We start from the raw sequence: 15,436 nt of genomic DNA on the forward strand, positions 1-15,436 counted from the left end.
TGTAACTAGGAAGTTAAGTTACCACCAAACAAATTGAATGAGTCCCTTAAAAGAAAAAAATATTTTTCTTCTTAATACTTATCTGATAAATTTCAAATATTCAGCATTTGAAATATTACAAGGGGATATGAGCAGGAAAATTACTCCAAACATGTCATAGGCAATATTTTTAGGGTCTTTGATGCAAAATTGTTCCTTTCTCCTTCATCAGATCTCCACTGCCTCCCATTTATTACATGCTCCGGAGAGCTCAGCACTGATCTGACTTCTTCCAAACATGAGGGGAGTAGTGGTCAATAATAGAATACAAGTGGTCAGTGATAGAATACAAGCTCTTTGACCCACCTAATTATCAATGAACATAATACTTCTGTTCTAGCTCTTTCTAAAAGTAGTATCACTCAAAAGAAAATTGCTAAAATATATGTTGCTGTAACAAGATAAAAACTAATGTTTGGCCAAATCTGTGTGAACTGACTTACTGTTTTTATCTTGTTTGATTTTCTTTTGGACATCTTTCCTGCTGTAAGGATACATGCATTTAGTCTGAACATTTGATTTTTATCCAAATTAAATATGAATCTGCAAAATAGATACTTAAATCCTATTATGCTGTTGCCACTATCATAAAAATTAGAGAATCCTATTTTTTTTTTCTTTTTTTCATTTACAGATAGCTGAGACCTATTTTCAAGAGGAAGAATGTATCCTTTTACTGGTAAAAATTGGTGTGGATTGTTAAAATAATCTGGCATGATAAAACAGAGGAAATATGAGCTAAATATGGAGTATGAGTTAAATAGCAAATGAGCTTTTAAAAGGTGTGCTGATATAATCATATACAAACATGGAAGTAGGAAAATATTTTCAAAGAACATGATCCATAGGAAAAAATCTGCTTTAACAATTAGTAACCAGGAATACATCCAATCTAGATAAGGTATGTTTTGTAACGTGTAAAATAGGACACCATTATAATAAGAGCACCATTAAGATTGCTGTGGCTATGAATATGTACCGTTTATGTCTATCTTAGAATAAAAACACCAGTTACTCAGCTAAGGGAGAACGGCAACATGTTCTTTGTCCTTTGCTTATTGGTCAGTTGTCGCCTCAAGATGGTTTGAGAATTGGTCACAGGAAACTAGGAGTAATTGCTTCTGGAACAGCCAGTTCAGTGGCACAGATAGGTTATTTTGATTTGTTCTGAGATGATGCAAACAAATTTGGCCAAAAAGTTACACTAGTTGAACTGCTAATAATTACTTTGATATATTTCAGCATTTCTGGAAGAGAAAGATTATATTAAACTTTGAAGTGTAATTATATTTTTAGAAAAGGTGGAAGCAGGTTTTGCTCTCTTTGCTTTTGAGAGAAACTAATCAGACTGTAAAAAGAAGGAAGCGTGCTAGTCTTTAAGGTAGATGTGGTTCACTAAGGTACATCATAAATTTAAAAATCTATTATTTACAGATTATTTGTCCATTATGTCATTTGTGGCCTTTGTAAAAACAAAGAAATAGGAGTGAATAGGCAATCATGGGCATTAAATAACAATGTAAGAAACTCTGAAAGGTAGGCTTCTAAAAACTGAAATCCATCCAACTAGTCTTACAAAAACAAAGAGAAATAACTGTGTCATTATGATAAAAGCAATATATAAAATAAAGTATCTATCTGTCTTAAAAGACTGTCCTTCTGGTTTGGTCATCCCAAAAAACATCCATCAACAAACATGAAGACTGTAATATAAACCAGAGGAATGGAAAATTTTGTAGTGGAACATGGCTCTCCATGGGGAAATACAGTAAATTGAAATTGTATTCAACAAAGTGGTAGAAGGACAGCTTCGCTTTCATAGAAGCGGCTTTAATTGTAGGGCACTATATTTAAAACTGATCAAAGGAATTATTTTTTGATGCAATATACATCTGATGGGTGGAATTTAACACTACTACATTTTTATATGTATAAAATAATTATGAAGTTTTATGAAGTTTTATGTATAACAGTTGTAAAGGTGTCTTGTGAAATTTTGAAAGGGAAATTTGTTTTTAATATCTCCAACTGGTCAGTAAAAAAACGTATTTTCAAATAGTTGCATTATTGACATATAATTGTCAATGATAGATATAGGCTTGTATTTATATCTTTTGCTTTTCATTTCCAATAGATTTCATTTCAGGAAAAATAAAAGAGAAAGTTCTGTGGTAACACTTTGCTCATTTCTTTTCTGGAAAAAAACACTGTCTTTAGGCTCAAGGTATGTGGGAAGAGGTAACTGCTGAAGACAATAGGTTCTGCACTTTTGGAATTTTGTTCAACTTCTGTAATTTCTTATTTTCTGTGTTCATATCTGCTATTGCTTCTTTTTGCCTGCCCAGAAATCTGGATGCTAACCATATGATTTTTCCTATTTATTTTAGTTCAATTACATAATGATTGTCCATTCAAATATGATGTCAAATGGAAGTAAATCATAATAAGTTTGCATATGTGTGTATTTTTCTTTAACCTTTCGTTCAGATGAGAAGGCAATGAAATTCATCCAGCTTGAACGGCTCTATCATGAGCAGCTGCTTGCAAATCTCTCTTCCATACAGGAGCAGTGGGGTGAGTACAGGCTGCACTAATGGTAGACAGAAGAGTTAACTTGTTCTGTATTTCTACATAATAGAGCATACATTTTGCCAGCTTAAATCTGTTGCAAAGCAAAAGAAGCATTTAGACAGAATTTCTCTGGGCTTGCTTGGAGAAAAGTATTTCTTCTTTGTGTTCCTTTATTTGGGTGTCATGAAAAGGTGCAAATAGTCAATCAGTCTTTATACTCATTAATTGAGATTTTGATTGTTTTACAGTTATTTTGTACTTATATTTTAGAGTTAGTGAATCTGGTGTGAGAAAAATACACTGTAACAAAGTATGGTACTTTTTTCATAGTCTGATACAAGATTACAGAGCATACACAGAAGAGCTGTTGATATTTTTCCATTTCTTATTTTACTGTGAAAGTTTTAGGTTAAGTATTAAATTTAAAGTACTTCAGGTAAAAATGTTCTTTGATTAAATTTAGAAAGAAAATGGAAAGCAGCAGCTCCTAGTCAAGTTACAGTAAGGAATTCGGCTAAAGAGCTGAGCAGTGAAGAGTTGGAAAAGCTTACAAAAGTTTGTTCTTCACATCAACAGTAAGTATAAGAAAATATTATTACTTTACTGGTACTAAGAAGTTAGCTTAGCTGTTCCATACTTACTAGAATAGTTTTTTTAAAAATAGTTGATCCCAAAATAAAAGTTGCATCCCACTGACTTCAATCAACGTAGCTATAAGGCAGTTACTGGTTTTGATGTATAGTAAGAATGTTTCAGTTACCATCACTTTTTACAGTGAATTAATATGGTTTGATGAACTTATAGGGACTATGGCTGAACTAATTCTGTTTTCAGCAAATTGTTATTTTGCCAAAAAATGAGTTAGTTTGAAGATATTTTCAGCCAAAACAAAAATTAAATAGTGTTAAGAACAGATAGACTATAAAACCGATCCTGCTGTTTACATTTATAACCCCTATAGTTTTAACCAATATTTTAAAATACATTTGCCCAGCATCTCAGATCCTAGCATTCCAATCTGTCCTATAAGATTTTGTCCCTGTATCTTCCATATTTTAGGACAATTCCCTAACTGTGGGGTGATTATTTTTGTGGTCAATTTATATAGGCTGGTTAAACATTATGAAGCAGTGATTTTGTAGTTCACTAGTGTGGCAATCTTCTGAAAGCTAAAAAATCAAAGCACTGAGTCAGTGCTTTGTGTGATTCAGCAGCCTCCTGCCCATATATCACAATATGGGAAACTCTGGGCAGCGCCAAGGGTGCTCCTCTGGGCAGTGACAGGTATGGGCTGGTACCTGCCAGGCAGGAGAAGTGACCTGAGCTCAGATCACGGGCGAATGCCCCACACTGGGTATTGGAGTGTAAGGGACAAAGGGAACACAAATACTATCTGCTTCTGAAAAGCAATTGGCCAGGAATAATGAGCAATATAATTGCACTTAAAGGCTGTTGAAAGACTCACCTGTGGCAGGGAGATGCCAATTGGATGAGGAGAAAATTTTCAAATACCTTTGCGTTCCTTAATCAGTCTGCCAGAAATGCTCATGTTCTTCAAAGGGAGTGCAATTGGACTTCAACACATCTTCCCTGGGTGACTGTGCAGAAGCTGAAAAGCGCCCAGGTTTCCTGCCAGGACACACGTGGGATGGGGCCGCGAGAAGTGCCAGCCTGCGCTTCCGCAGGAGGCGGCTCCTGCACCCTTGTGCTTACAGGCTGCTCCCTTGGGAGCCCCGCGTGCCGCAGGGCCTCCTGGCTCCCATTCCAGCGTGCGCGACCCGGCAGGCTCGCAGGTTACCTCTGCTGTGCTTGATGTGCTTGCAGCTAGCAGCACTGAATTGTCACCTTGCTGAGAGGAACTCTGCTTTCTCCTGATTCTTCCATGCAGCCTCCTATTTAAATAGAAAAATTAAGTTCTGTAGCATTATTCTTCTTTCTGTGGAAGCTTGCAATCTGGTCAAAATTAAGGATTGTGCTTGTTTGCCATGACTAATTCTCTGTGTTTATTAGCACTGTTCCAAAACTCTCTAGATTTAGCCCAAAGTCTATATACTTTCATTGCTTAATATTTTTTTCTAAGCTTTGGACTCAATTTACTTTGTAATTAAAGCAGTACTTTTATTGTAAATCAGTAATGAGGGTTATGTGTTCGTAAATGTGAGTGTTTTGCTTTTGCGACTGAAAGCAATGTAACTTTTTATGGTGCTCAAGGTCTCCAGCTACACAGTAGAAACTGTTACTTTAAAGGAAGATTTGGAAGTTTCTCATGTAAAGCTTAAAGTGAAAAATTTACAAGTCAGTGCAAGTTTCAAAAGTTTGTGTTAGAAGGTGTGCAAGTCTTTTCCCTCTTGTATCTCCTTACCTTCTCTTGAGACCTTTTATTCAGCAACTTTATGCAAAATGCTCAGAATTTTCTCTTCATTCCTATATGAAAGACTACAAGACAGACTGTGCATGATAAAACAGATTGTGCATGGATTTTATACGGTTTGCAAAGTCCACACTGATTATTAGTAGTGACGTGAATCCCAGTGGAACCAATGGGAACTACTGAATCTTTCAATGCCCAGAAAATGTGTCCGAATATATATAGTTCATGGGAAGAGAAATAAGTATTTTTTTCCGCCCTAGATCTCTCATATGGTAATCAGCATTTTTAATACCAGTAGTTATGGTGCTGTTTCATGATTTCTGAAGTTGATAGCACTCCTTTTAGCATAAACTTTTACAGGAGTTCAGATCACTTGCGGTGCTGAAGTAACTTCTTTTTAAGTACCTACTTGCTTAGGTAGAGCAATATTTGTGCTAACTGGTCTTCTGATGATATTCACATATAGTACAGATCAGTGCTTGAAACTATGCTAGCATGCTGATCGTGTTTCGTGTTTGAAATGTTCTGTGCTAGTATTAGGTTAGAAAAAAAGGCTAATGTTATTTGAATCATTGTTTTGCTGACACTTTTTATGAAGAATCTTGTTACCGAGTGGCTTATTTTTATTCTTATTTTTTTATTATTGCAGGCCACTTGCAACCAAACATAAGGTAAGAAGCTGTTTATGTGAACTGCTTTTTTGGAGATCGCTTGTAAATGTATTTTTAATATTATTAGATATTCTTTTTTTTTTTTTTTTTTTTAGCATATCATAGTATCATGGAATAGTGCAGAATATTTTTTAAGCTTGGATGTCTCAACTGCAGAATTGCTATCTAAGTCCACCAGTTAGAGGAAATACTGTTTTATTTTACAGCTAGCAGCTGCAGAAAATACATGGGAAAGCAGTCATTTCCTCCAATTAATGGGATCAGAAAGTTTAAAGGAAAGTGAAGCTGCAGCTTTTAAATCAGGTATGTGTGTGTACAAGTATTTGCTTTAAGAATTTTACTGTAAGTATATATTCCTATAATTACTGTGCGGCTATTCCATCTGAAGCTACAGCATTTATGTTGGAGTCCCACAGATTCATCCCTTTTTGCAGATTTTAATTTTCAATTACAACACTTTTAGTTAGTCATTGGTCTTCAGAATTATTAGAATTAAAAATAAAATAATTAAATTATTAAATTAAGAATAATTTTATCCCCCATCATAAAAGTTGCTTTTAAATGAACATGTGGATATAAAATTGTATTTAAGCTAGATATAAGACAATCCCTTGAAAAATGCTTTAAGTTGTGGCCACTGAATATTGTTAAGAGTATTAAGAACATCTGTTTTTTAATTGCAGATGATGTAGTCACATTTTTCTGTAACAGCACAGAAAAAGCTTTTATATTTAAAGAGAAAAACATGCTTACTTTTTTTCTGAAAATTTTTAAGTTTTATGTTATCTTATATTTTCTCCTGTTTTGCTACAGCAGCTGTTTGAGTAATGTTTACTTGAATTGTTGGGTTCTTATGAGAGGTTTGCAAATGAATTGTCAAAGTGCAGACAGAAAGGGAAAGAGAAGTGGTAGACAACTTGCCTCTATGGTTTATTTTTCCTCTCCTTGGGCAAAGATTTTCTTTCGTTAGTCATGTGCCAGTTGCTAAATATTGCTTAAACTGAGCGCCTTCCCATCAAAACTTCCTGACTTTCACACAAGGTAAGGGTTGGCTGGGTGACCTAGGTGACTTCCAAGGGTCTCTCTTGACTTAAATTTTCCTGTAATCATCTGTCAGCCAGAATATTTAGGAGAATCAGGAGCTAACAAAGAAAGGGGTATCACAGTTCCCTCCACATGCACATTCTCCACAACTTCATCCTCTTTTTACCATGACCTGTACGCTGCCTCTGCTCTGCCTTGTTCTCATGAAGCAGCTAGCTAAAACATCAGAAGTAAAACAAACATGCTGTAAGACTCAGAAGGCAGATCAGAAGAACCTTATGTTTATTAGTTTGAGATGGTTGAAAAAGTAACATGAAAAAATCTGTCACAAAACAAAACTTTTAGGAGCGCAGTAATTCTGAGCATTTGGAGCTCTGAGTTAAGGAACTTTTTGTTTTATGTTAAAAAAAAAATAATAAAACATTTTGACATAGTAAAAGTACTTTGACAATAAATCATGATTTACATCAAGGATTTTCCATAGTGTAAATTTTGTTGAATTGCCATCAAAATGATTGGGTTCCTTTGAAATGTCTGAAAATTAATGAAGAAAGCCGTTCTGCTGAGAATTTTTCGTGCAGCGCTAAGTAATTAATTTTTCGATACAAGGATATGTAGCCCAAATCAAAGCCCAAGTCAAGATTATAGGCTTAATGTGGGCAAAAGATGTTTTAAATGAGATTAATGTGTTACTGAGGAACCAAACTCTCGAAGAGTTTAAAACAAGTTTGTATATGGATATGTATACATCACCTGGGGCTATAAGTGTCCAAGTTGTGGCTGTGTGATCCAGGCCAGGCCCAGAAGCAGTGTGACTGTTTTGGGCTGGTTCACTATTTTGCCTGAAGTTATTAACTCTAACACAATCCTAGGCTAATATTTAAATTAACTTATTCAGCATTAACTCTTTTTTTTCTTTTTTTCTTTTTTTTTATAAGAGCCTTTTCATTGTGCCATGTAAAACTACTATGCTTATCTTTTTTTTCTTTTTTTTTATCCCCCGCATTGTGAAAAACGAGACGTAAATATGTAAACACTCCTGTCTTCAAAAAGTGTCTGAGAACATACTGAGAAATTACCTAGTCCTTGTTTTCTTTTGGGTCATATGGGAATCCTTTCTAGAAGGAGAGAGAGATGAGGAATGAGGAATGTGAATGCTCTACTGGCACAATGCCGTAGGTCATTACTCTGCTGGAGTGTCTTGGACTGACAGAATGAACAAGTGGAAGCTACAGGTTTCTGTGATGAACAGAGCAAGTGACAATTCCATGGTTTCTTTTTTTGGAAAACAACATTTCTTAAATTACCTTTACTATTTTTGCTGCAAGAACATTTTTAGTAGACACTTTGTTACATCTGTTACAGTCAGATGAAACTGAAAAGTATTGCTGTCCCAGTGAATACATGTTAATTTAGTAGGACAAAAACATTTTTATTCAGTGTTCAAGTATTTGCAGTTGACCAAAACAGGTATTTTGAAGTAAATGCAAAGAAAATATCGAAAGCTGCTTAAAATTTGACATGGAAAGTAGCAGTACAACTCAATTCCTGCACCTCTAGAGGTACATAACAATACTGGGGTCATTTATTACTTTCTTAGGAATAGATCCTTGACCTCAAGAGTCATCTTTCATAGCAAAGAAATTGATTTAATTTCTCTCTCCATTTAATCTTTGATGTTGCTACTGAAGCTGCCAACAAAGGTGCCTGCTGTAATGTGGATGTATCCTCTGGGGAAAAGGGACAGATGGTAACAGAATCTTGTACCAACAGTCCAGCCTGTATCTGAACCCATGACCTATACATGAAGGGCTCAGTATCCCATTACAAATCCCTTGAGCTATCTAGTCAGCTGTATCTAATTTTCGAAAAATCCCTGTCTCATCCCCATTTCTTCATTCATCGTTTTACGTAAGTTAGGTTTCTGGTACCCGTTCCATCTGTTAATGCTTTTTTTTCCCTGCATTTATAAATTGCTGTCTACCCTCTCTTCCCATTTCTAAGCCTATGTTTTCTATACTAGCTAGCATTTCATTACCTTTTAAAATGGGGTAATTGAGAATTTGATAAAATTGTTAATACAATGAATTAATGCAAAGTTTCTTAAAAGAATGTGGCCCACTTTCATATACCAAGTGAAAAGAATTGCTCAGATTTGAGGTGATGTTTTAACAGGTGAGAAGGGATGAGACTGGCATAAAGATACTTAGTTATTCCTGAGACACACACACTTAATGGGGTAATTGCTAGATCTCTTCATTTATCTATTCATAGGACCTTAAGGCTGTGATCCAGAAATGCAAATGCTTGTTTTCTAGAGGTAGGAATTTGTTGTTTTGAGTTGTTGCTATAATTGCGTTTCTTCATAAGTCCAAGGAGATAGGCTTAACATTGAGTTTCCTGTAATGGCCAACGTCTAATAATTTTACTGACAGCCTAGGCTAACCATCTACTGCTTCATAAGCAGATCACGTCAGTACTATATCAATTCATAAATTGTGTAGAATTGCCCTAATTTCCCTCTGAAGTATTCTGATAGGAGGATTAAGAAAAATGTTTTCCATGGGTATTGGAAATTTGAATATAGAAATAAGCTGAATCTAATTGCATTTTTAATATGTAAACTAACATATGCATTCAAAACCCAACACCTTATTGTGCAATCTATTATGTAAAGTTATAGTAACTTTTTTTTTTTTTTTTTTTTTTTAGCATTAGCCAAAAGAGCTAGTTATCCACTTAAAAAGACCTAATTCTGAATTTATTAAATTGGTGTGATTTCAGTTTCTTTAAAGCAGATGCGAATACCTGTCAGTGACATGGTAACAGTACCACGAAGATTCAGTTTTCTGTAATTACCACCATGAGATGCACTCACATGAAATGTGCTTTATAAGGAATGTACCCAATCAAGAAAACACTAAAATGCATGTTTTGCTTGAAGCAGGGGAGTAACTTTGTTCCTTTTCAGGAGGGCTCCAGAGCATGCGTTTAGCCTGTCAGAACATATGTAAATACCTTGTATACATTGTAAACATAGAGACAGTGCTGAGTCGGGAGGCATCTTTTCAAACTACTTAGGGCTAACCCAACTTTATTGTGACAGGATCATGAAATCCTGCATGCAGAGTTCACTTTAAAACATTAGGTTATAATGTTATCAAATCACTGTATACTCCTCCAGTCTGCCAGTGCTTTCAGTCCTTTTAAAACCCCGGTACGGTTTTCCTGTCGCTTTTAGGTATGGAAACTTTTCGTGGCGTTGGACCAAAGAAAGAAGATAAGCAGCCGCGTGCTGGCTGCCAAGGTAGAAGCGGAGCGGAGAGAGCGGCAGAGGCAGCGGGGCTGCGGGTAGCTGCGGGGAAGGACCACACGGAGGAGCAGCCCTGCAGCGCTGAGTCAACGCGGGAGCCGCACGCCCAGCGCGCGGCGAGAGTGGGCAGGCCTCCTCCGGGCTGCCTGTCGTCTGGGGATGCTGCTAAAGAGAGCAGTTTGCAGCAAAGACAGCTCTCTGAGGATGTGGGAAAAATAGGAGAGGCAGCTGGGGAGCCTGGGGTTAAGCTCTCCGTTGAGCCAATGGTAGATACTTTGCTTTTAACAGATGCTGATTTTATGCCTACTGATTTGCTTTCTGCTGATGAAGATGTACAAGCTGATCGAAATCTGCTCACATCAAAACATGTTGCTGGCTCTTCAGAGACTGCTGGTGGCCAGCTAGGAAATAGTGATGTAAACCAACAAGAGAAACAGCTTGATGATGATGGAAAATCTCCACAGGACAGAACTGCATCAAACATGTGCCCTGGAAGTAATAAAGTGTCTGAGCATGAGAGTGCTTCCCATTCACGAGTATGCAAGGAAATACAGAAAACAGCAGGACAGGGGGAAGAGAAGGTAAATTATGAAGAACAAGAAGATTTCTTTCTCAGATTTTTAAATGGTAACATTATAGACTCTGAAGAACCATTTGCAAACTTAGAAAACCAAGAAGACTTTGACACTGTTCCAGATATTTCACCTGAACGATCATCTTACAGCTCACTGGAGGCTTTGTCATTAGATGACAGCTTTTCCTCTCTTGATGAACTTGCAAGAAGGATAGAGATTGCTGAGGTAAGTACTGTGAATCCTGTAAAACCTGTCATTAATTTCACTTTTTCACTGTTTCATGTTTTAGAGTATTGCCTTCTTTAAAATATGCCTATAAATATGTTAAATATTTCTTCATATAGCACTTTTTTAATATGATAAAAGTCTACTTATTTATTTGTTCTAAACTGATTTGGAAAAAAGTTCCTGTTGATTTCCCTCTTGCCCAGTAGTGCTGTTTCTCTAAAAATCAGATAGATTTTGCATATTAGTATGAAACACTGTTTTTTGAATTTTTTTTTTTCCCCTGAGACTTTTAGGAGAAAAGCTGAAAATTCCTGGTAACTTTTAACTTTATGTGAGAGATCTGCATAGTGCAAATGATTTAGCATACAGTTAATTCTGCTCACAGAATAAAATTTGTCTTGCCATGCCTGTTCCCATGGACAAGAAAAAGAAAAGAGGAACTACATATATAATAAGCTGTGTATATTCATGTATAAGCAAATTTTTCCAAGTTTAGGCAATTTTGTTGTTCAACCAAAAGTAAGAAAGAACTTCTAAGTTTGCATCTACCTTCCTAATGTATGACTCACTAATAGACCACAGCAAAGATGAGAACTTCTAAAGCTAAAATGCTCTTCTAAAAATACAGATTTTCAGTGTTACTTGGGGACTTGTTTAGGGACTCTGTGATGATAGTTTAGCTTTGTTTTCTGATTTTGGTGTACTTGCAGCCATAGGTCTTTTCCCTTAAAGAAAAAAAAATAAGACTGTTGTGAAATGATGTGATTCAAAATGCTGGGTGAGGGGAGGACTTGTAACACTGGTATATACAATGGTATATTTTTAGTGCATCCTATTTTTTAATACATTTAACAATATAGTACCCTTGAAGATAAAGCAAAACTACCCCATCTAAGGATGGGAAGCTAATGCATGGAGTCCGAGAACCCGTGATCACTCAGGGCTTGCAGCCAAGCAGGGAACTAGACGCTGTGGACCCACGCTGATGCTATTACATGTTTGGCAAGATCTCCAGAGTAGGAAAGAATATTTTGTTTTTCCTCCCCACCTGAACAGCTTCCTGGCCCAGTTCCAAGATCAGGCACTGTGATCCGCCCCAAAACATCTTGACTTTTTAGGAGATGTCAGGAAGCATCCTTTGTATCAGGTTTGGGAGCTGGGTACCGGAACCTGTTTTTGCTTCACCTTCTTCTCGATCCGGTAGTAGCTATGCACAAGCTCCTGACAAAACATACGTGTGGAACTCCACATTCTTGTTCACACACATAACCAATCTTGTGCAGTAAATCCATTAGTATTTGTCACTTAGAGGCTGCTTTTGAAAAGCAGTATTTTGCTACCAGTCTGCGTTCAGCCCGTAGGGATATATAACAAAAGAGCAATCTAAATATCTTCCCTCAGGATTAGGTTTCTTTTGAGTCCTTCCATATTTTAAGCTACAGGATAGAACTGCTTCATGTAGAAAAATCCTAAATTAATCCTTTAGCAACTATTTTTAAATTGCAGAGTTTATGCCATCTACACATTTTAGATGATGGGGTACGCAGGCAGCATATTTGTACTGTTAGAAAAGTTACTTTTGTGTTGGCCCCATGATGTATGGTGATGCTTTCCAGGGAATGTAGCTTCATTTCTAGTTTTGGTCTCCTACCTCTAGACCCACACTGCTGTGAAAAGAGGACCCTGGGTCTTTCCATAGCGCTGCTCCTGGCCTGGAGTAATCTTGGCTGGGAATGGTGGGAGGCTTTTCTAGTCTTTCTAAGCAAGAAGCTTGGGTTGTTTGTAGGGAAGAGGGTTTAAACCAAGGAGAGAGGATGGAGGTTTCATCTTGACTCTGATTAAAATTTGTCGTATGCAGCATCTGGTGATGGTAGATGCAGCAGGGTGAGCTGGGGACAGCGCAGGGGCTTGTGGTGTGTCTCATTTATGCTTTTCCCAGGTAACTTTATCGCTATCGTTATCGCCTGTGAGGCCTGTGAGCACCTGGGGCTTCCCTGGGAGACACCCGCAGTGGGGTGTGCGGCGCCTGCCCGGGCAAGTCGCCCCGCGCCGCGTCCTGTCGCTGGTTTTGTGTGGTCAGTGTGCCAACAGGCAGACTGATCTCTCAAACTGGCTATAACGTTTCTTCCTTTCTTGTTTTCCTGAAGCCTTCAAAGGTGCAGTGCTTAGGCTATGACTATTTAATAAAGTTGCTCTGTTTTCATGCAATAGTTCTGAAAGAAATGCCTAGAAAATGCATTAGCAGCCACATAAACACCAGCACAGAATCATTCTGTGCCATGTGACTGTGAAAAACAAAATCAGGCTAATAAATACATGGATCACAAAGACCAACATAAATCAATCTGACTGTGATAAAGCCTGTCTGGAAGCAAGTATTTCCAAAATTGCCACAGATTAGTTAGAATGAAGGAAGAAGCAAAGATTATTTTGAAATAGCTTAAATATAAAAGTGGTGCAGTGTGATAGAAATTCATTAACAATCTGCAGTGAGGTATAATATAATAAAATGAGGAAAGGTAAGTCAGTTTGGAGGCTTTGTTTGACCCTATATTGAGAACAGTTATCATACGTAGTTCCCTATTTTAGATCCTTTATGTCACTTGCTTGCAGTCCATCATTTACAATAATGAATTAAAGGATAAAAAATACCTGAATTCTCACTCTGGCTTTAAATGATTACAAAACTAAAATAGTACTTTGTATGTTCTACAGTCACTTAATACTGGATATTTCTTTACTGGTATAGACTGTGCACAGAAATGCGCAGATGATGCCTTCTCTAAACCCAGTCACTGTCCTTGTGTAGAGACTAAGTGGATACAGCCTAACGAGGAGCTCCAAAGGGCAGGCAGCACTTGGCAGCAGCAGAGTTCACAAGTGTTTATAACCTCTTATTAGATCTCTTTGTTCTTGTCTGGGAAAAGTGATACACCAGCAGACAAACAAATTGTAACCCTAATAAAGGGTCATAGCTAAGGGAGCTTTCTAGTCACTCCATATTTCACCTAGTCATAATGTATGCAGGTGCATTTTGCCATATGAAGAAAAATTGGGAACATAAACTTTGCATTTAAATGACCAAGAAGTGCATTAAAATCTTTTTTTTCCCCAAACAGAAGATTATCGTTTGAAATTTCCTTGAGAAAGCAAAGCTAGTGAGACAGCCTGCCACAGTAGTGGGTAATAACCATGTGGATAGCACTGGGTATCTATCGACTGGCAGCTGATTTGAAAACAGAAGTGAAGCTTCCCTCAGACCTCACCACATCTAGAGGCAATGGCCTGTTGAGATCCCCTCCTTTCTTGTATGACTTTGGGTCCTGTGATTTTGAGTTTGCCAGAATTAGGTTTTTACCCTGAAATGCTTTTACGGTATGCTCTGGGACCATGTCATGGAGATCCAATTCTTGCGTGTTGGCATCTAGCCACAAAAATTGATTAGTCTAATTACAGTATGACCTCTGAATCTGCTAGATTAGCTCCTTTCCAAAGTTGAATTAGTCACATATCAAATGTATGCTTATTACAGTGGCAAAGGGGTTTGGCGCTTCTAGCAGCTGGGCTCATGGTGTGTTCATGGTGTGTTTATGGATTAGTGCTTTAAAAAATCTGGTATTGCTAGAAATAAAACTGTAGGCCTGTGCCAAGTAACTGCCTAGGGGAAAAGAGCCACACAAGAAAATCCGAACAAACCTCTTCGTTGGATAGTTCTCTGCATTCAGACCAAAGTACTTCATGCAATGTACTTTTTTTCCTAGATCTCAGTTCACATTGCTTCTGGTTGCTGGGATTTTATTTATTTGTGTGTGCTGTGAATAACTCCAGTAAACAAAAGCTGAATCTGCTTTCTGTAAGAGTTCAAAATCTAGGGCCATATTTTTAGTGTGTTGTCTGTTGTGTATAGAAAAATTAATACCATATTTTGGTCATATTTGAAGAAAATGTGGATAACGTGAGATTTTTTTGACTATTTTATTATCCAGTGCTCTCTAAAGCAAAGAGAAAAAGCAGGTAATCTCATTGGAAATTTTTTTGTTTCTAATTTTGCAGGCAGCATGTTAAACTTTGATAAAGTGTAAAACTTTCCAGTGTGAAGCAGAATCACTTAATATTACTAGCAGTAAAAAGAGAAAAGCTAAAATATTTAAGAGATTCAATCAGCCAGCAGTCACTGCTGCTTTTCTTTTGGCTGTTGGTTAAAATGCCACCATCCACCTGTGTATCTATATGGCACCATCCACCTGTGTATCTATATGGCAACTATAAAAGCTCCAGTCAGCTGATTTTATGAAGGCCAGCAGAGCTAAGTGAGTAAGCCCAGTTATGGAGATGCTCCAAAAGCATCTTTTGTTAATTATCTAACTTAGAATTTAAGTAAATTCCATGTTTCAGTAGCCTTCTTTCACGTAGTAGCTCTTTAATTTAGACACAGCAGTTGCCTAAATTTTTCCTCCTGAGGTTCAAGCCAGGCAGAGGCTTGGCTTGTTGCCAACTGTTTTAACTGTTCCCTAGTTAAATTCCAGCTTAAATAATTGTATTCTGCCTGTTTAAATTCCCCCTGCCTCCTAGTAGTTGTGGAACCTGTAGTCCGGCGTGGCTGCTAGGACAGTCCATGCCCTGT

General features: G+C 37.2%; 1 protein-coding gene across 1 annotated transcript in view; it reads left to right on the plus strand.

Annotated features, from left to right (window-relative positions):
- Nucleotides 1–15,436, plus strand: part of CNST (consortin, connexin sorting protein) — a 31,584-nt gene that overhangs the window by 9,017 nt on the left and 7,131 nt on the right. Inside the window, exons 3-8 of the mRNA XM_010225904.2 lie at nt 674–704; nt 2,527–2,613; nt 3,074–3,185; nt 5,631–5,652; nt 5,859–5,955; nt 9,938–10,809. Coding sequence (XP_010224206.2) covers nt 674–704; nt 2,527–2,613; nt 3,074–3,185; nt 5,631–5,652; nt 5,859–5,955; nt 9,938–10,809 — 1,221 coding nt within the window. The remainder of the gene's footprint in view (nt 1–673; nt 705–2,526; nt 2,614–3,073; nt 3,186–5,630; nt 5,653–5,858; nt 5,956–9,937; nt 10,810–15,436) is intronic.

This window comes from Tinamus guttatus, unplaced genomic scaffold (genome assembly GCF_059628265.1).
Source record: "Tinamus guttatus ecotype Peru unplaced genomic scaffold, ASM5962826v1 Tinamus_guttatus_pri_ptg000208l, whole genome shotgun sequence".
In the NCBI taxonomy this organism is placed as follows: Eukaryota; Metazoa; Chordata; class Aves; order Tinamiformes; family Tinamidae; genus Tinamus; species Tinamus guttatus.